The sequence below is a fragment of the Zingiber officinale genome, chromosome 9B (genome assembly GCF_018446385.1).
Source record: "Zingiber officinale cultivar Zhangliang chromosome 9B, Zo_v1.1, whole genome shotgun sequence".
In the NCBI taxonomy this organism is placed as follows: domain Eukaryota; kingdom Viridiplantae; phylum Streptophyta; class Magnoliopsida; order Zingiberales; family Zingiberaceae; genus Zingiber; species Zingiber officinale.
In genome coordinates, this window is record NC_056003.1 from 59,288,745 (window position 1) to 59,315,176 (window position 26,432).

The 26,432-nt window shown below is 40.3% G+C and overlaps 1 protein-coding gene across 7 annotated transcripts; it reads left to right on the plus strand.

Moving 5' to 3' along the window:
• The first annotated feature begins 4,194 nt into the window (after window positions 1-4,194).
• Window positions 4,195-26,432, plus strand: LOC122023547 (polypyrimidine tract-binding protein homolog 1-like). 7 transcript variants are annotated; one of them, XM_042581695.1, is made up of 11 exons: window positions 4,195-4,544; window positions 9,718-9,728; window positions 9,815-9,923; window positions 10,588-10,650; window positions 10,733-10,806; window positions 10,889-10,984; window positions 12,947-13,004; window positions 13,078-13,182; window positions 13,248-13,329; window positions 25,544-25,656; window positions 25,928-26,432. In XM_042581695.1, exons 1-11 carry the CDS (start codon window positions 4,359-4,361, stop codon window positions 26,294-26,296), a joined length of 1,266 nt encoding a protein of 421 aa, XP_042437629.1. In that variant the 5' UTR covers window positions 4,195-4,358; the 3' UTR covers window positions 26,297-26,432. The 7 variants fall into 7 exon arrangements, 6 of the variants coding, with proteins under 6 accessions (XP_042437629.1, XP_042437628.1, XP_042437633.1 ...); XM_042581697.1 differs by adding an exon at window positions 4,642-4,732 and having other exon boundaries at window positions 4,403-4,544; window positions 9,714-9,923; XR_006123166.1 differs by having other exon boundaries at window positions 4,196-4,544; window positions 9,714-9,923; window positions 25,544-25,827; window positions 25,928-26,068.

Genomic DNA, 26,432 nt, shown 5'->3' on the forward strand with positions numbered 1-26,432 from the left:
ACAACTCAATGGAGAGAGAGCCTTAGAGTGTGCTAGCACTCCAAAGGGTCTCGGCAATGGTAGAGGAGGAGAGGGAGAGGGAGAGCTTGAGGAAGAGGATGAAGTAAATGTGCCTTGAATGAAAAATTCATTCCATCCCCTCACAATAGTGGCCGACCACTTTCAAAAAGTGTAACCCCCATTTCCACATTAAGTGCAATTAATGTGGAGCCATTAAAGTGAAGAATTGTAACCTCCATGAGGTGACATCTCACTTAAGTAACCATGATGATGTGGAGCATCATCATTGGTCCACATCTTACCAACTCACTAATGATGTGGCAAAAAGTCAAGTCAAACTTGACTTTTCCTCTTCCTCTCAAGTCAAGTCAAACTTGACTTAATCTCTCTCATGGTTGATCTAATCCAACCATTTAATTCAAGTCAATTTAATATAATCAATCTAATTCATTTAATTAAATTGATTCAATGAGTCATAATCTAAATTAGACTCATTGAACACATGAATCAACTTGAGTCCAACTCAATTAGCCCAATTAGGATTACTCTTAATCTAATTTGATTCATCAAATGAATCTAATCCTCTTGGTTCATCATATGAACCTAATCTCCATCTAATTGTCCTTAGTGTGTGACCCTATAGGTTCTTGTAACGTTGGCAATGCCCTAAACCCATTTAGGAGCATAAGTAATGAGCGGTATCTAGCAACACATCATTACCACCCAAGTTACAAGAATGTTGAGATCCAACATCACCTTGTGACTATTAATTGTGACTCCTCACAAAATATGACAAGTGTCCTTCTATCCTAGACATCTAGATTGATCAATGTGAGGCATAGACCGTGTCATCCTCTGATCAATCTAAATCCTGAACTCCAAGTAGACTCACTAAATCAAATGAGCTCAATATCTCATATTGACTCATTTGGGCATGGCCATGCACTTTGTGGTCTCACTCTATCAAGAATACCGATGTCTCTCCCGTCATATAGGAGGGATAGATCCCATCTACATCACTCACATCCCTCCGCATAATTTGTTAGATACCCAGTAATCGCCTTTATAGTCGACCTAGTTACGGGTGACGTTTGACGAAACCAAAGTACATAACTCCTTATGTAGGGAACCATGGTGACTTCAGGTCTAAGGACTAGTAGTCATACTAATAGTCACATGAGAAAGTATATGACACTCATATAACAATCCATGATACTTTCTCATGGCGGGTCATTCAGTATACATTCTTTAATGTATACCCATGTGTCAACTTGATATCTCTATATCCATGACTTGTGAGATCAAGTCATCGAGTTAACCTACATGCTAGTCTTATTGCATTAACATTGTCCCTGAATGTTAATACTCGACTAGGAATGATTAAGAGCAGTATTCCCTATATCATCTCACTATCGGTTCAACTAATCGATTGATATAGGTGAGAACCTTCTACTCAATGACGTTATTATACTTAGTTTATTTGGCACCAATACAAGTAAGTATAATAACCAAAACAAATGCCTTTTAATTATATAAAATATGATACAACAAGTCTATAATACAATCATCAAATGATTGGCTCTAGGGCTCTAGCTAACATATAAGTCCATGCAGCTTAAGACTACGATCACGTATTTTTCCATTTAGCAAAATTTAAACTAGTTAATATTAGAATGTTATTAATACTGACTATTACAGATTGCATTGAAATTAAATATAGAAATTTATTTAAGTTCACAATTTAACTAAAGCTAAGAATATGTATAATATAAAATTATGTAAATAAAATAAAATTTTAAATGCATATCAATGGGCTCTTTATGAGATACTAAATACAACATTATATTTTACTTTGTAGACTAAAATATAATTTGTCAAATACTCTCTGATATAATTCAAACTTTAATTAACCACATAATATGTCTTTTTTGGGTCTATCCATTGTACGCAAATATGATACTTTATATTACTTATATTTTGGTTCATAGCTCATAACAACCTTAATTAGCCACATAATATACCTTCCTTTGGGTAAACATATTTTGTGTATGATATGAACAAAATAAAATTTTTGTTCCATAATTTTAAGCTACCTTAAGCATATATCTAACATAAAAGTAACCTTTCTTTGGGCTGAATACTCTTAGCATAGATATACGTCTACCAACACAAAATATACTAAACCTACCTAAGATGTCTTCCTTCAGGCCGACATGATAGTTCAACTTCGTAGTACGTTGTGTAGATAGACCCATAAAAAACCTAGAAACTTCGAGCATAAATTACTTAATTAGTCTTAACAATTCAGAATTAAGCTTATTAATTGATTGATACCTTATGATAATCGATTGATATGATCTAATCGATTATCCCAATCGATCCGAAAGTCTATTATATGTAATTACATGTTCATATATAGAATCATCCCTTAAGAAGCTAAGCTTGCTTTAAATTCTATAATTAAATAGTATTATATAATAATATGTAATTGCTTAATCATTGTATTAAAAATTTATTTATTTATTTTTTACTTTCACGGTTACACATTAAAACAATGAAATAGTTTTTTTTTTTTTTATTGTTTCATGTTGAAACAGTATTTTTTTTCTTTTATGCATGAAACATTATTTCACGTAGAAATAGTCTTTAATAGGTTAGGAAATGTGTTTAACCAGTTGAATCTATTTTAATCAATTAAAATCATTCTTAATTGATTGAAAATTGACATAGTCACTAACTAAGGTTGTTAATCGATTGGATTTTAATCCTAATCAATTGAATTCATCAATCGATTGGTTGATTGATTCTAATCGAGTTTGTCATGATTTAGCTAGTTAATTGATCAGGAAAATTTTTCAATCAATTAATAGTAAGATTTTATCGCGACTTCAAGCTTTTAATCAATTGGGAAAATTCTCAATCTATTAGGAAAATTTTAATTGATGGACCGATCAATTCAATTGTTTCTGTGTTCGATTTTAAAACTGTTAATCGATTGGGGAAAATTCTCAATCGATCAAGATAGCTTTAATCGATTAATCGATCAATTCCAATTGTTTCTATTTGCTATTTTAGATTTGACAATCAATTGGTCAACCAAGCCAATTGATTAAGCCATCATGATTTGATTTAAAATCATGAGGGTTTTCGACGAAGTGATGATTCGCTCGCTATTCTTCATGTCCTTCACAAAAATGAAAAAAATTTGAAAACCCCATGTCTTTCCTAGGTTTTCTCTTACAGTAATTTGACGATCAACTTGCCAGAACAAAAGGTCAACAAAAAAAATCTAACTTTAAACCATGAAATTAGAAGAAACAGAGCCGTGACTCTGATACTAATTGAAAAAATGTTGTAAATCCTTATGCTGCATGGATTCTAAAAGTCGAATAAGAATTCAAAGAGGAAATACAACAACAAGAGCATGGATCTAGTTTCTATGAATCATGACATAACAAGAATAAAAAATTGTAAAACAATGAGAACCTAATTGCAGTGGAAGTGTTATTACTATAACATCGTCTGAAGATCTTGAAGAAAACAAAAAAGAGGAAGTAAATGGAAAAAATCTTCTAAAAGGCTTAGGGGCGACGACACCAAAATTTTTTTTTATTGATGAAGAACAAGAAACTATGTCAAGATTTAATACCATAAATCCTTAGGGACCTCTCCTTTATATATGAATCAAATCTGTTATCATTCCATAGATAATAACGGATTAGGTTAAAGGGTTATACATATTAAATCCACATCCAATTAAGTCCACTAATTAGAAATAACGGATTAGGCTAACGGATTTATATGTATAACTTATAATTAAATCCACTACTTAGAGATGATAACCAATAAAAAGAACTAGATCAACATATAAAATCCGATTTCATGTCATTCCGAATTTTCTAAATTCATTAGTTAGTTCAGACTTAAAAAGATTAGAATAACATACAATTATATTCTATGTATTTATTTAGTTCTTTTAATTATATTTATATTTTCAAACATTATTTCAGTATATCATATTTCATATTAAGAATAATAATTTTTTAAATATGAATATAGTTTTTGAAATACGAATCGAGATTTAGTTATTCGACTGGTTAAATAATTTGCCGAAAAAAAATCTATCTTTGACACTTTTAATTTAAACCGGTCCGGATCCAAACAAAACCACGTCTGCACCCTGCCAATAAAAGCCCCCGCTCCAAATCGACGACGCATCGACGCCGCCCGATCCCTAAACCGCATTCCTGCCCTAACGCACGCGAAATCCACTGCCGCACCTCCACTTCGCCTCCGATTCCGCCCGTCTCATTGTCTCTCAGATCGGAAATCGCTTTCGGGTGGTCCGATCATCAAATATGTCTTCCTCCTCGGGGCAGCCACAGTTTCGCTACACGCAGACGCCATCGAAGGTGCTTCACCTGCGCAACCTGCCATGGGAGTGCACGGAAGAGGAGCTCATCGAGCTAGGCAAGCCTTTCGGTAAGATCGTCAACACCAAATGCAACGTCGGGGCCAATCGCAACCAGGCTTTCGTTGAGTTCGTAAGCACCTTGGGCTAATTTTGTCGATTTTTATTTATTGTTCTGTCTGTAGACTTTGTGAATATCATACATTAAAAATTGGAATGTGTTTCTCAAGAGAATGGAGTTGGTGATTGTCTAATACAAGGCAATTAATGAGGTGCTAGGGCCAAGTGCATGCCACTTTGTCACGGTTTAGGAATATAAAGGTACTGCTTAAAGCACAGGCCATGGAAATTATCATTCTTCAGATTCCATAGTATCACTTAACTTGGAGGGTTAGTTTTTCTTTTACTCAATTTTGAACATGACTGCAAGCTATGTCACTCAAAACTTCATTTATGACGAACTCATCATGGCCAGTCCCAAGTCCGGATAAAGGAGGAGGATTGTGTTAGGTTGCCAGCCAATGTTAAAACTATGACAAATATTCAATAAATGGATCAATTAAACTATTGTGTTAATGCTAGGTTGTTCCTGGGAAGGAACACGTTGTAGAGTCTGACTATAACGTCTCGGCAATAACCGCTATATTTGCAAAATTCGAGTATAACGTTAAATATGCAAGAGTTCGCGTTGCAGGATCCGACTGTAACGTATCGGCAAGGACTGATACATTTACCTGAGAACTTGGGTGTAGTGTTAAATAGGCAGAAGTTCTCACACCATAAGTTGGATAAGAACAAATATATAGGAAAACTAATAATCTAAAATTTGGAATATGGAACATAGGAACCTTACCGGTAAATCAACCAAGGTAGTAGATACGATGATTAGGAGATGAATTAGTATTTTGTGTTTATAATAGATAAAATGGATAGGCGAGAAGGCAAAACTGATAGAGAATTCAGGTTTTAAGTTATAGTACATAGGAAAAAGTAAGCAAGAAATGGAATAAGTATTGTTGTAGATAGTTTGTTAAAGGATGAAGTTGTAGAAGTAGTTAGAAAAGGGGATAGAATTATAGCTCTTAAGATAATAGTGGCGAAAGAAACTATGAATATAATTAACATATATGCACCGCAAATAGGATTAGATGAAGTTACCAACTTAAGGTTTTGAGACGACTTAGATAAAATATTACAAAATATTCTGCCAAATGAAATGATTTTAATAGGAGGTGATCTAAATGGGCATGTTGAAAATTGAGAAATATGAGAGGGTATATCGGGGTTATGGGTTTGGAACAAAAAATGAGGAAGAGAAACTATATTAGATTTTGCGATAGTATATGATCTTATATTAACTAATATGTTTTTTTAAAAAAAAGGAAAACACTTAATCACGTTCAAAAGTGAATAATAAATCGTAAATTAACTTTCTTATGGTTAGAAAAAATGATAGAAAGATTTGTAAAGATTGCAAAGTTATCCTGGAGATAGCTTAACTACCTAACATAGGTTAGTAGTGTTAGATATACGCATTAAATATAGTTTCAATAGAAAGAAAAACATACACGACTTCTAAAATTAAGTAGTGGATGTTAAAGGATGGGAAGCAGAATATAATTAAGAAGAAAGTAGAAGTACAAGCATTATGTGAAATATACGGCGATTCTAATACGACATTGGATAAGATTATATCAAAGTTGAAAATAGTAGCTAAGAGTGTATTCGGTGAGTCAAAGGGATATGCACCACTAAATAAGAAATCTTGGTGATGGAATGAGAAAGTACAAGAGAAAATGAAGGAAAAACGAATAGTTTATAAGGAATTATATATTTGTAAGAACGAGAAAAACTGAAAAATATATACAATAGCCCAGAAAGAAGATAAGAAAGTAGTGAATGAAGCAAAGAATGAAATTTTTAAACGATTATATCAAAAATTGGATACAAAAGAAGAGGAAAGAGACATTTATAGAATAACTATCTTATCCAAATAAAATGTATTAAAGATGAATGTAATAGGATACTAGTAAATAATAGAGAAATAAAAAAGCGGTGAATGATATATTTTTATCAACTTTTTAATGAAGGTTTAGGAGACCAACCTAACTTAGATAATTTAAATAGGTCAAATGAGCATAGAAATTTAAATTTTTATTGTAGAATTCAGCTTTTAGAGAAGTAGAATAAGCTTTAAATGGGATGCACAATGGAAAAGTCGTTGGACCAGATGATTTTCCAATAGAGGTATGGAAGTATCTAGGGAAATAAAATATTGAATGATTTATAAAATTATTTAATATGATATTGAAAACAAAAAAAATGTTTGATCAATGAAGGATAAGTACTCTAATTTCCTTATATAAGAACAAGTGAGATGTACAAAATTGTACAAGCTATAAACGTATTAAAGTAATGAGTCATACCATGAAATTTTGGAAAAAAAAGTAATAGAAAAAAATTAAGGAAGGAGACCACGGTGATCGAAAATCAATTTACGTTTATGTCTAGAAGGTCGACATTAGAAGCTATACATCTTCTTAGACAATTAATTGAAAAATATCAAAAGCAAAAATAAGATCTGGACATAGTATTCATTGACTTATAAAAAACTTATGATAGAGTCACAAGAGAAATTATATGGAGAATTCTAGAAAAGAGAGGTGTTAGTGTAACATATATTGAACTAATTAAGGATATATTCGAGGATGTAACGACTAGATTAAAGACTTTAGGCGGAGTAACTGAAGTATTTCTAATAAAGATAGGGTTACATTAAGGGTTAACTCTAAATCTTTATATTTTTACACTAATTATGGACGAACTCACTACACACATTCAAGACAGTACCGTGGTGCATGTTGTTTGTAGATGATATTGTTTTTGGTAGATGAAATACGTAAAGGAATAAATACTAAACTAAAATTTTGGCGGGAAATACTAGAAGGGAAAAGTTCTAGGTTTAGTAGAATAAAGACAGAATATATAAATTTAAGTTTAACAATATTACATAATGAAATAATTGTTAATATAGGAGATCATGAGTTGTCCGGAATCAAGAGCTTTAGATATTTAGGATCAATTTTACAAAATGATGGGGATTAAAAGAGATGTCTTACATAAAATACAAGCCGGATGGTTGAAATGGAAGAAAACGTTAGGGTGAAGTCACCTCTAAAATTTAAAGGAAAATTCTACAAAATTACATTTAGATCTGCTATGTTATATGGAATTGAATGCTGGGCATGTATCAAGCACATGAACAAAAGATGAGAGTTGCAAAGATGAGGATGTTAAAGTGGATGTGTGGACATACGAGAATGAACAGAATAAGAAATGAGAGCATTAGAGAAAAAGTCGGAGTTGCATCTATTGAGGGAAAACTCCGAAAGACACGTTTAAGATGACACAGATACGTACTTAGATGACCAATAAATACTCCAGTTAGTCGATGTAAAACTATGACAAACACGCATATCAAACGAGAAAGTGGAAGACCAAGTCCAAAAAAGACTTGGTTATGAACAATAAAATAAAATAAAATTTATTTAAGTATGTATTATAATATAGTAGAAGATAGAGCTCAATGACGTAAAATGATCTATATACCCGACCCTATTTAGTGGGATAAGGCTTTATTGTTGTTGTTATTATTGTACCGCAAGCTATGCCACTCGTGTGATCCAAGTGGCTAGCTTGTCTATTTATAAACAAATTATCACATGATTTGTAGGGGTGTTGAATGCCAGCACAGAGTGCTAGTGTTAGAGTTGGTAACTGACATGGGCACGAAGGGGACAACTAAAGCGTTAAGGCATGAGGAAATGGGAGGATAACTTGCTGCCATCTCCATGACAATCCATTTTGGAATTGATAGATTTTTATTTTTTCCAAGAGACATTCATGGGGACATATTTTATCCCTATTTATAAGCTTGCCAAGTCTTAGACATCAGGGATTACTTAATATAGTAATACATCAATTTTACAACTTGTTCTAACCTATGTAACTTTATAAATTGAAAAGGACTGCTTTTGTTATGTTTAGTTCTCTGATATGCAAAGTTTTTTCATTATGAAAGTGCAAGCTAATTTTTTGCTTTCACTTTGCACCTTAATGGTGCATATAGCACCCTCTTTTCTCTGTTTTATTCGTGGACTATGGATAGTACATGCTGAACAAATTAAAGATTATGGTACTAGTACTGGCTCTACTTTTTTGCTTGTATGATTGGAAGCAAAAGTGAAACCGTCACCTGGCCAGCCCCTCCAGGGTGACCCTCCACTGTTGAGAAGGGAGGTAAATCATGAGGCAGCACATGCAAGGAAGGATTGAAGACATTCCGTATCCGTTGAGAGTCGACCCAGGCCTATTGGCGTCATCACCCTTGCATGAACCTGTGGGTGCAATTTTTTTTTTTTTTTGGCTTGCATGATTGACCATATGGATCATGGATTATGAATGACAAAATCAATTATGTTGTTATTTCACAGAAGCAACTTAAGAAATTATGAAATTACATCCGGATGTTATATGGTAATACCTCCTTCAATTCTGGCAAAGTCGAGTAAATGAAAGAAAGCAATTACATGATGTCTAAAAAAGTGTACAGGGTATGCTTATCGGATTACATAGACAATGAGCATACAAAGTTGAAATTCTGCAATGAGCATGAGAGTGAGATCTAATGAGTAACATTGAGTGATAAAGGAAGAGGAAAGATACTTAGACATTTTCCCTTAGTTTCCTCCTCAATGCTATCCTAAATGAAGCGTTGTATTCACCTGATGCAAGCAATATATGGTTGGTATCTCGTGGCATGGACTGAACATCATCTGATATCAGCAATATATAGTTGATATCTGGTGGGATGGGCTTGGCTGAACGTGGAAATTTTGCTTCTGCCAATTAGGTTCAATTTCGGTTCATAACAGAAGAATATGTTTACACAAGCCGATGAATACAAAATGAGATTTCAAACCATGACCCCAACACTAATGATGCAAACATTGGTTGTTCATGAATAGTTCATAAGGGTCTTGTGGTGAGACTAATGGCCTACATGTGGCAAATACAGTGCCTAGTTTGGACATTGTTCTTTTGGTCATTATGCTTCTTTCCTTGAGTAGTTATGGCAATATGTGCATTAAGTTTTTTCTTGTCATTGTTTCTTTTCTTTATTTAGTTTCTACACAAATGCCTTTGATGTGAGATACATTCTAATTTCCTTCAAGTCATGCTTGTTATTTTACAAATGATTTAGAGAGAATTGTCCAACCTTGTTGCTCACCTTTCATTTCAGGTAGACCTTAATCAGGCAATCTCAATGATCTCATATTATGCCTCTTCCTCTGAACCTGCACAAGTTCGTGGCAAAACTGTTTATATCCAATATTCAAACAGGCAAGAGATTGTGAACAACAAGACTTCTGGAGAGGTTGTTGGAAACGTCTTACTTGTTACAATAGAGGGTGTGGAAGCTGGTGATGTCAGCATAGATGTTATTCATTTGGTGAGTTCTGTGAAAATATCACCTTCTTATATATAATCTTAGGCCTTTGTATATAAAATTTCATAGGTTTTGCCCTTGATTGTTAGTGACAAATATTCAACATGTTAAGTTAGAATACAACTTATTATCAACATCTGCTTTTGGAGATATACCAGGTTGCTTTTGCTTTCTTGTACTGCTGAATAAATGGGGATCACTATGTTTTTCTTTTCCTATCATCTTTAAGTTGCAAGTCATTCAATTTTTGTGTGATGTTCTTGTGGACTTTAAATTTCCATGTCTAAGATTTTAATTCATCAGGATTTTTTTTTCTATTTGTTGAGATGCATGGTGCATCATGTTTTGACTGATATGTAAATCTTCTGCAAGTGCTGTAATTTGCTTAATTATTGTTTAAAAAGGTTTGTTGTACATGTGTCCTCATTCTTTACATTGACTTTTCACACTTGATTTTATTGTTGGAAGTAGTTGATAATTGTGGCCTATGCATAATTTTCAACTTATTAAATAAAAAATGTCACTCGAATATTGTGTTACTGGAGTTGTGATGATTACCATTCTCTTCCAGGTGCCCTCCTACACTTTTGCGCTTTCAAATTAGACCAGCTATATCCTTTATCTAAATCTCATTAATAATTGATATTTTTTTCTCTCTCTTGGTTAGGTATTTTCTGCATTTGGATTTGTTCACAAAATTGCTACTTTTGAAAAGACTGCTGGTTTCCAGGTTTGTTTATTTGTATTTGTAATCTTCTCAGTTTTAACTTTTGTACTTCTACTCTACTTGGTCTCATGTTCTGAATTTATAGGCGTTGATTCAATACACTGATGTAGCAACTGCTGCAGAAGCTAGAAATGCCTTGGATGGAAGAAGTATCCCAAGGTCCAATAACTATTTCTCTCTTGAACTATGTATTAAGAACCTGTACTCGCTTTGTAGCTAAATAATTGTTTGTGTGTTTTAGGTACTTGCTTCCGGAGCATGTTGAAACATGCCACTTGCGAATTACTTTTTCTGCTCATACAGATTTGAATATCAAATTCCAGTCTCATCGTAGCAGGTCTCTAAATCCATGTAACCTTAACAGAAGTCAACATTAATTTCTATGGCTATTTATATTGTATTTTGTGACAATAATTTCTCCTATCCATTGAACCACTAGCAAATGCTACAGTCTGTATAAATTAGTGATAATAAAGTCAGTTTTCTAGATCCTTGACAACCGATATAAAACTGCGGGGATTTTAACCAATGAGTTTCTTTTGTATGCATTGGATGTATTTAAGAACAATAGAGTACCCTTTTGATCTTGTATGCACACTATGATTGATCATGTCAAGATATTCACAAAATAGGATGGTGCCTGTGCATGTCTCTGATTGCTTTTAATGTATTCCTACTGGGTACAGTCATCTGCTCTCAGATGGTTATACCACCTACTAGCATGTCAGTTTTGGATTTTTCTTTTTTACATTGTCTATGTACATATTTTGCTTCTTGGTCTTCATCATGAAAACATGTGCTTTACATAGAACGTGATTCTCCAATTCAATTTAGTCTCAATAGATTGCAAGGTTTTTTTCTTATTCTTTAAATGGAAGAGAATATTTATTCTATTCATCTAAAGAACCTTAATCTACAAGGTTATTTATATTTAGTAGAACTATCAATGCCAACTGTGAAATGGACTTAATTTTTTTATACGAAATGTTTCTTAGATGTATTCCATAAAAGTAACTAAAGTATATGCCTAATGAGTTTAGAGAGTATATGAACTATGAAGCAACTAAGTCCATGCTTACTGAGATTTGAGCAAGAGTGCCTGACCTAAATTTATATATATTAGCAATTAACATATTTGTGATTGTAAGATACCTCTGAAGTTTAAAGAGAAGTTTTACAAAAACGACGCTTAGACCTGCTGTGCTATATGAAGTTGAATGTTGGACTATGAATCGAACATGTGGGCAGAGATGAGGCTGTTAAGGTTGATGTGTAGACATACAAAGATGAATATGATAAGAAATGAGAATATTAGAGAGAAAGTCGGGTTATACCTATTAAGAGAAAACTTCGAGAAACACAAAGATAATATAGACGTGTACGTAGTAGACCAATAAATACCTCAGTTAAACGATGTGAGACCATGATAATTACACACATTAATCGCAGAAGAGGTTGATCAAAGAAGACTTTGGTTAACAACGATAAAATAAAATAATTTTTATTTAAATATAGATGAGGATACAACAGGGGATCAAATTTAATGGTGTAGGAGGATTCAAATAACTGATACACTTAGTGTGATACAAGCTTGATTGTTATAGTTGCTAACAAAAATTTAATGTTTTGGTTATGGTGTGATGTTTAAAGAATGTGGTGAAATCAATCCAAAAAAATTTTTATTTAAAAAAATGAAGTAGGCATCAATTTTCTAGGAATGATCTCATACTTGCAGCTTTGCATATATGTTAGTTTCAATGTAGAAGTCCAGATTCTGGTAAAACATTAAAGTTTGATTTAATTTTTAATTTAATTTGGTGTCTCCTTCTAGTTGTTTATATCATCATTCTTACACCTTTGAAGTATTACTACTGTTTTTAGCTGCTATGGTTGACTATGTTTGCTTTTTTATGTTTCTTTGGTAGTGTTATTCAATTACAGTTTTTTGCCTACTATAGATCACAACATTTGCAATTTTCTTTCTTCTGTATATTTGAGTTTTATACTTTTTCTAGCTATTCCATAATTTTTCTTTAGATTGTTTGTCTTTTGATGATACTTGATCTAATATTGTGGCTTATGGCTGAATAAGATTCTGTACCCTACCTCAAATAGTTGGGAACCTATTTTTTGTAAGTGTGTGTGGGTTTAATCTGTGATCTTACATACATACATCTTAATGACGCCTATTTTGTTATATGGTTGATTTGAATTCTTAGAGACCTTTATAGTTTTAACGTCAGATTTAATGAATTATAAATGTAAAAAATTTGATCTGATGCCAAATAATCTCCTGTAGGGATTACACTAATCCTTACCTTCCTGTAAATCCTTCAGCAATTGAGGGTACCATACAGGTTAGTAGCTATATTGCAGAAGTCCTACTTTATGTTCTTGATCATTATAGTGGCTACTGTTTATTTTCTTCAGCCTGTCCTTGGACCTGATGGGAAGGTGAAGGAACCTGAGAGCAATGTGCTTCTTGCGTCCATTGAGAACATGCAATATGCTGTGACTGTTGATGTTCTTCACACAGTGAGATATTTCATCTCCCCCTCTGTCATGTGTATAGCTAGAAGAATTACATCTTTTTTCATCAGGTGTTTGCAGCTTTTGGTACAGTCCAGAAAATTGCAATATTTGAGAAGAACGGAGGAACTCAAGCTTTGATCCAGTATCCAGGTATGACTGTCCAGCTGAATTATATTATTTAATTTGAAAGTCATTTTGTCATGTTTGCTTTCAATATTTCAAATCTTTGTGGCATATGCATCAAAATCATCTTTTAAGCTATGAATCTTGCTTGTAGAGCTTTCGACCTCCTCAATGGTGAACCTTGTTCATGGTTGGGTGGGAAAAAAAATCAAAATTTTCTTTAGCTACAGCCAACATAGCCCCATAGCCACACTCCAAGGTTGATTCCCTCACAAAGGGAGAATCTCCTTTGGCTGCGTAACTAATTTTTATCTTTAAATAAAATATCCTCTAGGTTTTCTAAATAAAATTTGGTAAACCACCCTTCTATTATGTGCAAAACCTAGATACACAATAATACAAGGTTTGAAGTATCAAGCTGTGCTGGTCTGTACATGTGGAATTTATTGTTCCACCTATTGGTCAGCAAGTGAAACGCTTAGCATTGACATGATACAGAAGTTGAGTTAGAGGAAGAGAAGTAAAGAAAGAACAAGGGAGAGGAGAGGAAGCAATTACTAGAGAAGGGGCACAATGTGCGATGGATGCTACGTGTGAGATGTGGGTGGGCCTAGCGAGTGCTGCGGCTGTTGCAGGCAGTTGGCAAGACAGGCAAACAGTGAGCTGATGCAGGTGGTGGTCGTGCGGGCCGAGGCGACTATGGGTGGGCAAGCAACTGGTCTAAGAACATAGCTAGAAAATAGTGAAATAACGTTTTAATGAAATAACTAAATAATTGCTAATCTTATAAAAATACAATTTACCTCATTGGTTAGAGTTTTATTTCGTCTCATGTCTTGTAAGCCTTCCACTTTATTAGATTCAACCATTCTAATTATAAAAATCCATTGATCATTGATAACGAGGGGCTCACCTCGTGGCCATGGTGGAGGTCAAAGTCAAGGCGGTCAACGTGTAGATGACATCATTCGGTCGGGCGAAGCATGTCCCGATCGGGGGAGAAGTCAAACGATCGACGCTCAATGAAGATAATGTGCAGAAGCCGCTCGAGCGGCTTCCCCGCTCGGCAAGGCACCAATATTCGGTATTGGCGGACGGAACTTCGGCTTAGCGGCTACCCCGCTCAGCTAGACAGCTAAGTCTGACATCGACAGAGTTCAACTTTGGCCGAGCGGCTACCCCTCTTGGTCTGGCAATAGGTCTCAACAGTAGCAGAGTGGAACTTCAGTCTAGCAAACACGTTAAGGAATATCGAGATCATGTCCGACCGGACGGGGCACCAGAGCAACGACTCACTGGTTGAGCGGCCAACCTGCTCGGCCGAAGCAGTACAATCCCTCTCATATCCAGCGACATCCTTTTGGGAGTTGGTGCCGTCGACACCGTGCATGGATAGCCAGAAGATCGTACGGCGGAAGCTTCCACTGTCACTTCAGAGATATGCTCGGCCCATTAAGGTACTGTGTCAAACACTTTACTGACAAGTCTTTTTAGGGAAAACTTTAAGAAGCGTGCTAGCCTTGGGAAGCGTGCATGTGCGCTACCGGAGCTCTATATGAAAGGAGTCCAAGCATCGGCGGAGGTATGCGATATTCACTGTTTGTGCTACAGTTTTCTTGTTGCTCCGCTTTACATTTCATCACCGGTGATTGACTTGAGCGTCGGGACCCCTTCCCTGGCTCGGCACTGACGTAGTTTGTGTTGCAGGACCGAGCAGAGTCCATAGGTGGTCATCTTGAGCGTCACATCCCCAGCTTTTTGTCTCTTCGACTTTCGGACAGGATCATATTTGGCGGCGCTTGTGAGAACATCACTTGCATTCGAGCTGAGAAGATGGAGGACGCTGGACGACTCATCACCCTGACGCTCACCCAGGAAGAGCTCGAGATGCTCGTTCAAGCCCGAGTGGTGAAGATGATCGAGCAGCAGCAACAACAGGCGTTAGCCGATCGGCAAGCGCCGTAACTTGCAACATCGGCGGCAGGGAGATGAGCGGGGCAAGAAGACCGAACGGAGCAAATCTCCGTATGGGGGCAGAACAGATCGACACACAGGGGGAAGCGCCGCCCGCGTCGATCCCCTTTCATCGTGCCTTGTTCCAAACCCCCTTGGAGATAACCTATGCGAAGCAAGAGCGGGGATCGTCTTCGGATGATGCTCCCGTTCGGGATTCACGGAAAGGCAAGGCGCCCTGAAGCAACACGTCGCTCGAACGGATCAATCGGCAGTTCTCCGAGGAGATCTTACAAGACCCTCTGCCTAGACACTATACCCCATTGGCGATCGGGATATACAACGGGTCGACCAATCTAGATGATCATCTAGATCGGTTCTATAATGAAGCCACGCTGCACCAGTATATAGACGGAGTGAAGTGCCAAGTCCTTCTCACTACCCTCGTCGGATTGGCGCAGCGTTGGTTCAGGAGATTGCCAGACGGCTTAATACGCAACTCAAGGACTTTCGAGCTGCCTTCTTACATCACTTCGCCAGTAGTCGACAATATCAAAAGACAAGTGTCAGCCTCTTCTCCTTGAAGCAAGGATCGAAAGAAACGCTCCGAGCCTACATACAACGTTTCGATCATGTAGCCATGGATATTCCCTCGGTCTCATCCGAGACAATGATGAACGCCTTCACTCAGGGGCTCGTCGAGGGAGATTTCTTCCGATCGCTCATCAGGAAGTCGCCCAGGGACTTCGACCACATGCTCAAGAAGGCTAACGAATATATCAATGTGGAAGAAGCCCAAGTGGCCAGAAGAAAAGAGGCGTCGACCGAACCCTCGGCGTCAACCGTCAAGCAGCCATCAGCCGCCTAAAGGGCCAAGGGCCGAAGGAACGCGATCGCATCAGGAGACCAGGACACATGCCGTGTAGCATGTGGCGGTCGGTCGACAGAAGGCTTCAAAGGGCAAAGTATGGGCTCCGATATTTGTTCTTTCCACCAGTCGACGACCCACAACACGCGTGATTACCGCGGTCTAACACCAATCGTCAGCCGACCGGCTCCACGCGAATATCGTCACCGATCTTCTCTCGATCGGCGAAAAAGACATTGATCTGCTAAGCGGCGGGAGGAAGACAGAAGGGCGTCCGAGCGGCACCACCAGCATCAGCGGAGGGATGATACCGACCCTTTCCGAGTACCGGCCGAGCGAAATAGACCATTCGCTCGAGAAGAAAACAAGAACAACGCATCTCGAGGAGAGATAGGCATGATCGCCAGAGGGCCGACAGGCGGCGACTCCAATAGAGCCAGAAAGTCGTACGCTCGGCGGTTGGAGATCCACACAGTGGGATGCAGCAGGGAGAAGACTGAAGGGCCCGAGATCAACTTCGGTCCCAGCGACTTGGAGGGAGTGGAGATCCCTCACGACTACGCGCTGATCATCCAGGAAGTAATCGCTAATTACACTATTCACCGAACTTTTGTTGTCACAGGGAGTTCGGTGAATATCATCTTCAAGAAGGCATTCGATCAATTATAAATTGATTGGAGCGAGTTGCTGCCCATGACGACCTCTCTACGGTTTCACGGGTAATGAAGTGCTGCCACTCGGACAGGCCCGCCTAGCCATCTCGCTTGGGGAAGAACCGTTGAGGAGAACCGAACCACGAACTTCATCGTGGTAGACGTACCGTCGGCCTACAACATCATCCTGGGCCGACTGGTCCTCAATGAGTTCCGGGCGGTAGTATCTATTTACTGCAAAAAAATCAAGTTCCCGGTAGATGACCGGGTGGGAGAGATCAAAGGTGATCAGCTGGTCGCTCGTCGATGATATGTCGAGATGGTCAAGACCGAGGTGAGGAGCGCTCGAAATAATCCGCGCTTGGAGGTGAACACAATCACTGAAAAGCCTCTTACATTGGTATATGAAGAAAAGGAGGAGGTTCAAATCCACCCTAGTCGAGCGGAAGCAACCACCTTTATTGCCGCCGATCTGGAGGTGGAGAAGAAGGCAGAGTTGGTCGCCTACCTTAGACAAAATCACGAAGTGTTCGCTTGACACACTAGCTTCCCGGTATCTCCCCGAGTGTGGCTCAGCATGAGCTTCATGTATGACTGGCCGCTCGGCTAGTGAAGCAAAGAAAGAGGGACTTCAGCGCGGAGCAAAATGTGATCATCTGGGCGGAGATAGAAAAGTTGTTGGAGGCCGGCCATATTAGAGAAGTTCAATTCTCGAACTGGCTAGCCAATGTCGTATTAGTCTCCAAGCTGGATAATAAATGGTGGGTTTGCATCGACTTCTGTGATTTGAACAAGGCATGCCTGAAGGACTTCTATCCGCTGCTCAGGATAGACCAGATGGTGGACTCAACGACAGGCTACGAGTTGATCTACATGCTTGACGCATACTAAGGGTATCACCAAGTGCTGCTCGCCCGCGAGGACTAGGAGAAGGTCAACTTCATTACGGCCGACGGAACATGCTGCTACAACGTCATGCCGTTCGAACTTAAGAACGCCGGAGTTGCCTACCAGAGGCTGATGAACAAGGTGTTTCGACGGCAGATCGGTCGTAATATGGAGGTATACGTTGACGATATATTAATTAAATCCCTTCGAGTTGCTGACCTCTGCGCAGATATCAATGAGACCTGTCGAACGTTGAGGACCTATTAAATAAAGCTGAACCCGAGCAAGTGTCTGTTCGGCGCGAAGAGTGGCCGCTTCCTGGGTTACATCGTCACCGAGCGGGGCATTGAAGCCAATCCGAGCAAGGTCAAAGTTATGCAAGACATGCCGCTACCTCGGAACTTGAAGGAAGCTCAACGGTTGATCGGTCGGATCATGGCGTTGTCCAGATTCATATCTAAGTCGTCCGATTGGAGCCTGCCATTCTTCAAAGTGTTTCGCGGAGCTACGAAATTCCAATGGGACGCCGAGTGCAATCGGGCATTAGAAGAGCTCAAGGAATATCTAAACTCCTTGCTTGTGTTGGCCAAGCCGGTTGTTGGTGAGCCACTTTGGATTTATCTATCCGACGAACATGTCGTTGGATCGGCTATAGTTAGGCAGAACGGCTAAGAGCATCAACCTGTATATTTTTTGAGCTATATATTGAAGGATGCAGAGTCTCGCTACACCGGTCTTGAAAAAACTAGCTTATGCTTTGATTCTCGTTGCTCGGAGGCTTTGTCCGTACTTCCTAGCACACACAATCATTGTACTAACAAACAACGCCTTGGGACGAATCCTTCTCAATCCCGAAGCATCAGGAAGGTTAATCAAATGGACGACCGAGTTAAGCAAATTCGACATACAATATCACCCTGAGCAGCAATCAAGGCTTAGGACTTGGCGGATTTCGTCATAGAAGTCCAGAATGTGGAGCCGGAGGCAACATGGAAGATATAATGTTGACGGCTCGTCCACTCGGCAAGGCAGCGAAGTCGACATATTGCTTATCTCACCACAGGAAGAGCGGATGTAGTTCTCCATTCGGCTGGACTACAGAGCACCAATAATGAAGCAGACAGAGTATGAGGCATTGATAGCCGACCTATAGGCAACTCGGCATGTGGGAGCCGCTAAAGTCCTCATCCACTCGGACTCTCAGTTGGCTGCTCAGCAGCTATCCATGATGTTCGAAATAAGCAATGCCTGTCTCAGGCTCTATGTGGAGGCCTTCGAGAAGTTGAAGACCAACTTTCAAGAGGTCATCATACAAAAAATCTCCCGATCGGAGAACCAGGCGGCGGACGAGTTGGCAAAATTAGTCAGTTCGCTATTGTCGATCGTCATAGGGTAGCCGATCGAACAAGTCTCACTCGTGGCGCACATCGATCGGATGGAAGGAATAACCTTACCAAACAACTGGAGGACGGTCCTAACAGAGTTCTTACGATCGGGAGCTATACCTACCGATCCAGAAGAAGCTCGCTTGCTGAAGAAGAGGGTCGGACGGTTCACCTTGGTGGGGGACCAACTTTATAAGAGAGCATTCGCAAGGTCCTTACTCAAATGCGTCGGATTGGAAGACGTCGTGTACATTTTGCGGGAGGTGCACCAAGGCTCCTGCGGAGGCCATCCGGGCGGCTGTGCATTAGCTCGAAAGATACTCTTGGCCGAATATTTTTGGTCGACCCTCCAAGAGGATGTCGTTCGGACGGTGGCCACCTGCTTGTCCTACTAGAAGTATCACAACTTGCCGCACCGACCGACCAAGGAAATGAAGGCATCCACAGTATCTTGCCCGTTCGACCAATGTAGCACGGATATCGTTGGGTGATTCCCTATGGTGATCGGTCAGCGGAAGTTTCTGCTCGTCGCGATCGGCTACTTCTCTAAGTGGGTGGAAGTCGAGTCACTTGCAAGAATAACCGAGCAAATGGTCATTAAGTTTGTTTGGCAGAACATCATTTGCCGGTTCGGTATTTCCGTATCTGACAATGGAAGACAGTTCGCCGGTCAGAAGCTCAGAGAATGGTGCGAGGGTTATGACATCCAATATGCCTTCACATTGGTGGCCTATCCCCAGGGCAACAAACAAGCCGAAGTCGTCAATCGGGAGATCCTCAGAGTTTTACGCGCTCGGCTCGACCACGTCGGAGGCAGCTGAGTTGATGAGCTCCCCAGCGTGTTGTGGGCCCTTCGCACGACCCTGAAGGAGGCGACCGGCGTAACCCTCTTCCATCTGGTATACGGCGGCGAAGCAGTTGTGCCCGTGAATATCGGAGTAGAATCCGATCGGGTGCAGCACTACGATGAAGGAAATGTCGAATGGAGGCTCATGGAGCTCGACTTGGTGGACGAAACAAGGGCGAAAGTAGTGGTTCGGCTTACGGCGTACCGACAACGGATGAAACAGAACTGCAACCGGAGGGTAATCCCGATGTCCTTCCAAGTCGGTGATCTCGTCTGGAAGAAAGTGAAGCTGGTCGGCGACGTCATCAAGCTCGAGGCCCCATGGGCAGGACCTTTCAAGATCGTGCAGAAGCTTCGTTCGGGCGCCTACTATCTGGAAGATGAAGAGGGGAGGCAGCTCGAGAGGCCATGGAGCGCAAATCATCTTCAACCCTATAGGGCTGGATGAGAGGTGCGCGAGTGAATACTATGTATTTTTTGTATGTCTCCCGAACGCAAGGTAAAATATGAATAAAAAGCAAAGGCCTCTTGAAATGCGTCTTCCTCAATGGTCGAGCGGCGACCTTAAGCTCGGGTATACGTCAACGGTCGAACGACGACCTTAAACGCTTGTCTCCATCAACGGTCGAGCGACGACCTTAAATGTTTGTCTCCATCAACAGTCGAGCGGCGACCTTAAACTCTTGTCACCACCAACGACGACCTTAAACTCTCGTCTTCGTCAACGGTCGAGCAGCGACCTTAATCTTTTTCATTTCCTCCTGTAAAAATACGAGCCTTTGGTACATGACCAGACTCTATCCAGTACTGCAACAAAGAGAATATAAGCGCTGAGCGAAAATGGATTAAAAAGAACATTAACACTTGCCCAAGTAGACATCTAGGTATGTCTGTCCGCGAGCGCCCTCGGAGGCATCATCGTCGCACGGGCCCGGGCATTGACCTATATTTGGGCGAGCAGCCCTTGGATGATAATTTGGTGCTTCGGAGTTCGAGACTCGGCACTGGATTCGCGCCACTCCTCGATCGGCAGGTGCAGAATCTCCGTAATGTGGCGCTGGCCGCTCGGGGGCTGACTATGCAGAAGTTGCCCGCCCGGATGACCATGATGAAGAGGCCGACCGGATGCCCGACTTCTTGGTCTTCGATTTTGGTGGCAAGAAGGCCACCGATGGCGCGCAGACAGTCTCCTGAGGCAGACCGGATAGGGAGGGGGTCCAATCTGACAATTCAGGAGCAATGGATTCTTGGACAGGAGCGGGAGTCGACGTCCCGACCCGTTCGGCAGACCGCACCCCTGAAGTAGCGGAGCATGACGAAGGCTCCGCCCGGCGCCTCTTGCGCCTTATGAGCGGCTCGGCTGTGGAGGTTGAGCCAGAAACCCCCTCAACTTTGACGATCGGCTATCGTTCAGAAGGAGGTTGGGAGCCACTGGTCGCTCCACCACTTGCCAGGGCGGGAGCCGCTTCGCTCTCATCCCGCGGCTCTTCTTGTGAGTCGATCGGCTACAGGCCGCGACTCTCCAGTTCTTCTACATCGGCCGCATTGATCGTGGCATCAGCAAGCTTCGCCTTGCCGGCCAGACGGGCGCGTGACATGACTTCGACTGCAAAAGAGGAAGAAAAATAAGTTAGAATCAAAAGAAGGATTGAAAGAAGTTTCATACCTAGGCTGGTCGGCAGTCGGGTGCGGATCGAACTCAGGCCAAAGATGTAGAGGACACCCTCCAGCAGCAATTTGTGGATGTCATACTTTTGACCGGCCAGCATGGAAGCGACATTGAGATAGCCCGATCGACTCTTATACCGTTTCAAGGGAGGCTGAGACGTCACTTCGAGTTGCCAGTGGGTCAAGAAGTCTGGCCGCTCGGGAAGGCGTATAAAAAAGAAATATTTCCTCCAATGCTTGTTGAAGGTCGACATTTTGTCGAAGAAAATGAAGCCCACTCGGGCTTGGAAAAGGAAAGTCCCCGGTTCGGACTACTTTGGGTAATAGAAATAATGGAAGATCTGGGCATAAGAGGAATGTCGTGCAGGCGGAAAAGAACGGCGACCCCGCACAGCAGCCAAAAGGAGTTCGACACTAACTGGCAAAGGGATGAATAGGAAACCGCAGACCGATGGTGAATTGATCTCTAAAGAATGTGATACAGTCGGGCGGCGGAGAATTTGGCCGATTGGAATAAGAGGGAAGGAAGACTTGATAATCAGAAGGAAACTCGAATGTGGCTATCAAACTCTCAGCGTCGCCGACGTCAAACCGAGACTCGGTAAAGGTGTACTAGGGCCCACGGATGTTGGCGGGAGGCTGTGAGGAACTTGTCATCGCAAAACAAGGAAAGGTGAAGAGGCGAAGGAAAGAAAACCTACTGGCAGAATTATCGCTGTAGCACTGAGAAGTCGAAAAACTTAGAGGATGGGGAAGGACGGATGCCGGAAGACGAGAAAGTAAAGGGTGAAGGGGAGAAAGCTTAGTGGAAAGTGCGCCGGAGGAGTGAAAAAGAAGGACTTCGCCGGAGCACAAGAGTGTCGTCAAAGAACTCGCTGCAAAGTGCGCAAATGCGGCAACGCGCACGGGTTTATAAGCCTGAGGGTCGACCGACTGGAGCCGTCCGATCTAAGTCGCAAAAACCCAGGCCGAGATCTGACTGTTGAATTTGAACCGTCAAACGTCATATCACAACGGATATCTGCTTGTCACATCAGGTGTGTGGCGGTAATGAGCAGGACACGTGGTGCATCGCTACGGGTCGACATTTAATGACGGCATGGGGGTGTGCTCAGCTTTAATACGAAGAGATTTGCACGATTTCTCAGAAATCTAGGTGACGTAAGCCTGGCTCGCGCTCGCCAAAGACAGGCCAAGAAAAGATTTCACAAGTTTAAACCTTCGTTGTGCCCGATCGGATTGAGGGAGCATACCTATGGCCGAACGACAAGCTTCAATAGGCTGATCGGCAAGGAGAGGTCGCATCCCGATCAGAAACCACATAGTGTCGAAGGTCGATCGGGTGGAAGACTGCTCAGACAAATAGTCCAGTCAGTCGGATTTACAACCTCCTTCGACTAGACTTGAGGGGGAGGCATGTGATGCAGTGATAATGAGAGGCCCACTCCTGCGGCCATGGTGGAGGTCAAAGTTAAGGCGGTCAACGCATAGATGACATCGTCCGGTCGGGCGCATGCCCCGACCGGGGGAGAAGTGAAACGACCGACGCTCAATGAAGACAATGTTCAGAAGTCGCTCGAGCGACTTCCCCTCTCGACAAGGCACCAATATTCGGCATTGGCTGGCGGAACTTTGGCCGAGCGGCTGCCCCACTCAGCCAGACAGCCGAGCCTAACATCAACAGATTTCAACTTTGGCCGAGCGGCTAGCCCGCTCGGCTTGGCAGTAGGTCTCAACAGTAGCAGAGTGGAACTTCGGTCGAGCAGACACGCTAAGGAGTATCGAGGTCATGTCCGATCGGATGGGGCACCAGAGCAGCGACTCATCGGCCGAGCGGCTAACCCACTCGGCCGAAGCAGTACACCCCCTCTAATATCCAACGACATCCTTTTGGGAGTTAGTGTCGTCGACACCAGGCATGAACAACCAGAAGATCGTACGGCGGAAGCTTCTACTGTTGAGATATGCTTGTCCTGTTAAGGTACTGTGTCAGGACACTTTACTAACAAATCTTTTCAAGAAAATTTTTGAGAAGCGTGCTCGCCTTGGGAAATGTGCACACGTGCTACTAGAGCTCTATATAAAGGGGGGTCCAAGCATCGGCGGAGGTATGCGATATTCACTTTTATGCTACAGTCTTTTTGTTGCTCCGCTTTACATTTCATCGTTGGTGACTACTTGAGCGTCGGAGGGTCAACGCCGGGACCCCTTTCCTGGCTCGACACTGACGTAATTTGTGTTGCAGGATCGAGTGGAGTCCATAGGAGGTCAGCGTGAGCGTCACATCTTCAGCTTTCTGTCTCTTCGACTTTCGAATAGGATCAATCATCTTTGAGTATGATCATGCCATCTTACTTTTTTTCCCCCATTTTATCAACTATATCTAATTCTTTTTTAGTTTTTTTTCCTATTAAATCCACATCTCTTGCTTGGCATTCTCTTTTCCATATGAACTTACTAATGTGGATTTTCTCATAGCCCAATGGTTTGATCTATAGAATATCTATAGAATAACGAATCATACTACAATCTTACAACAATTTAACGGAAAGGGATGATGATCACATAAGACACTATTTTAAATAATATCCCCTTGTTGAATAATAGATATACGATATTATCAAATTCAATTAAATCTGAGATAAACTAATAATTTGATCTAATTTTTAAATTTTATTTTTATGATTTTCTAAGTATTTGCTATGTACATGTTGACTTATATTAATAATGTTTATAAATTATTTATTATTAATTTGTTATTTTTTTATTCCTCGCTTTTGATTTTTTTTTTTCAGATTAATAAGTAAATTAGTTTTTATTAAGTCTGCTGGGATTATAGTTCCTTCAAGACTATTGTACCGCATAATATTATATCCTTAATGTGCATTACAATCAACACTTGTTTATATTATTTTTATCCTCTTATGTCTTATGCATTATCTAGGTTAATATTTCAATTATTAATTTATTTACATCTTGCAAAAATATTTTTAGTGTACAAGTTTTGCACGCTAACTGGACAAGAAATTAGGGAGAGGGAGGGAGAGGGAGGGAGAGGATGAGGAAGAAATAAACCGTGCTATAGATGAGAAGATATACTAGTCGAGAGTGATGTGACAATGGGTAGAGGACGGTAGTTTAGAGTCGTGGCCGCTATGCGTTATGTGATGAAGTCATTGAGCCATGATTCCGACTTGTGTCACATGGCGGGGTTGCAATAGACATGCCTAGCATGGCAAAATCAACTTTGCAACTTCTTCCCCAATTAGTTATTTTGTAAATCAAATTACAACATCTATATATTAATATATTAATTGATACATAATAACTATATATATCAACATATTATATATAGTATTAAATAACATATCTTAACATAATCTAATGATTAACCGTCAGGTAAATCGGGAAACGCTCGTGGTCCAAAAGCTTATCATCTTTTGATTGCGAGTCTCATTTGAAGGAAAAATCCCTGCAAATGCGTCGTAGCTGGGAATCAAACTTATATATAACTTATATATATTCATTAACTAATATTTATACCATATATTTACATTAATTAACAACATATGGTTATATTTTTTATAATATATATATCTTAACATAATCTAATTTATATATAACTTGTATATATTAGTTAACTAACATTTATACCATATATTTACATTTATTAACAACATATAGATACACACACTAATTAACACATGCATAGATACTTGATATTAATTTATTTTTATAAATTTATATTATAAGTCTCAAAATTTTACCGGCATAATGCCATAGGTTACCAAAACTATATCATTCCAATTAAAAATCGGCACTCAAGATTTTAAACCTTTGATAGAATCAAATATGTTTGCTTCAGTGACAGCCAATCTGTTGAACTTAATCTCTAGTTGAAGGATTAGTTTTTTTGTTTTTTTTTTAATTTGAAAAAAAAAAAATGAAATGAGGACTTATTTTTCTCGTTTCCCACCAGACGTGACTACTGCAACAGTTGCCAAAGAGGCTCTGGAGGGACACTGCATTTATGATGGTGGCTACTGTAAGCTTCATCTGTCATACTCTCGTCATACTGATCTCAATGTAAAGGTACAAATGTAATTTCTTTTGTTATGGAGGAGTATAGAATGCCGAGAAACAGTCGGTTCTCTCTTCATTCTTTTATAATAAGCAAGATGCAGAATTTTAGTTAAACATGTATCTTTCATTTTAGAAAGTCTGGAATAAAGCTAGAGGATGTATCTACCTTTATAATTACACGTACATATACCTCGATGTCACCATCTTATTTCTCTGTTTCCTTGGGTATTTTCTGGTTTTAGTAAAGTGTTTCTCTTTCCATGTGTGTACATTTCACCAGGCATACAGTGACAAGAGCAGGGATTACACCATTCCTGATGCAGGGATACTCGCAACATCACATGCTCCTAATGCTTCTAGTAGTTTGCTGAGCAATCCACTTGCAGCTGGGGTTGCCATGCAACAACCGATTCCTAATGGGCAAATGCCTACTTGGGATCCAAGCAAAGCCAACTATGCATCGGCTTCAAGGACATTCCCCAGCCAGTCATTTATTCCAACCACTGTTGCTCCGTACCAAACGTCAGGTGCTCTCCCCACTTCATCTGCTGGTTACCTTCAAGCTCCACAGCAGACGCCTCAGTACGGTATGCATCCAAGGCCTTCTGGTGGTGCACCATTTGCAGACCAACCTCCTAGGTATTTCTAGCCCAATTACATCTTACCTAATGCTCTTTCTTCCTATGTTGTCGTTCGGTTTATTACTTTAAAAATCAATGTCAGTCCACTGTTTGAATCTTGTGCAACTTCGTCATCTGATTGCACTTTTGGTTTCTTTTTCGCTA

Bases quoted from the DNA above. Each gene is read 5' to 3' on its own strand.
- LOC122023547 (XM_042581694.1), top strand. From the start codon at position 4,359: ATGTCTTCCTCCTCGGGGCAGCCACAGTTTCGCTACACGCAGACGCCA. The intron at 4,545-9,713 runs GTAAGCACCTTG...CTTTCATTTCAG, and splicing joins ACCAGGCTTTCGTTGAGTTC to GTAGACCTTAATCAGGCAAT. The intron at 9,924-10,587 runs GTGAGTTCTGTG...TCTCTTGGTTAG, and splicing joins GCATAGATGTTATTCATTTG to GTATTTTCTGCATTTGGATT.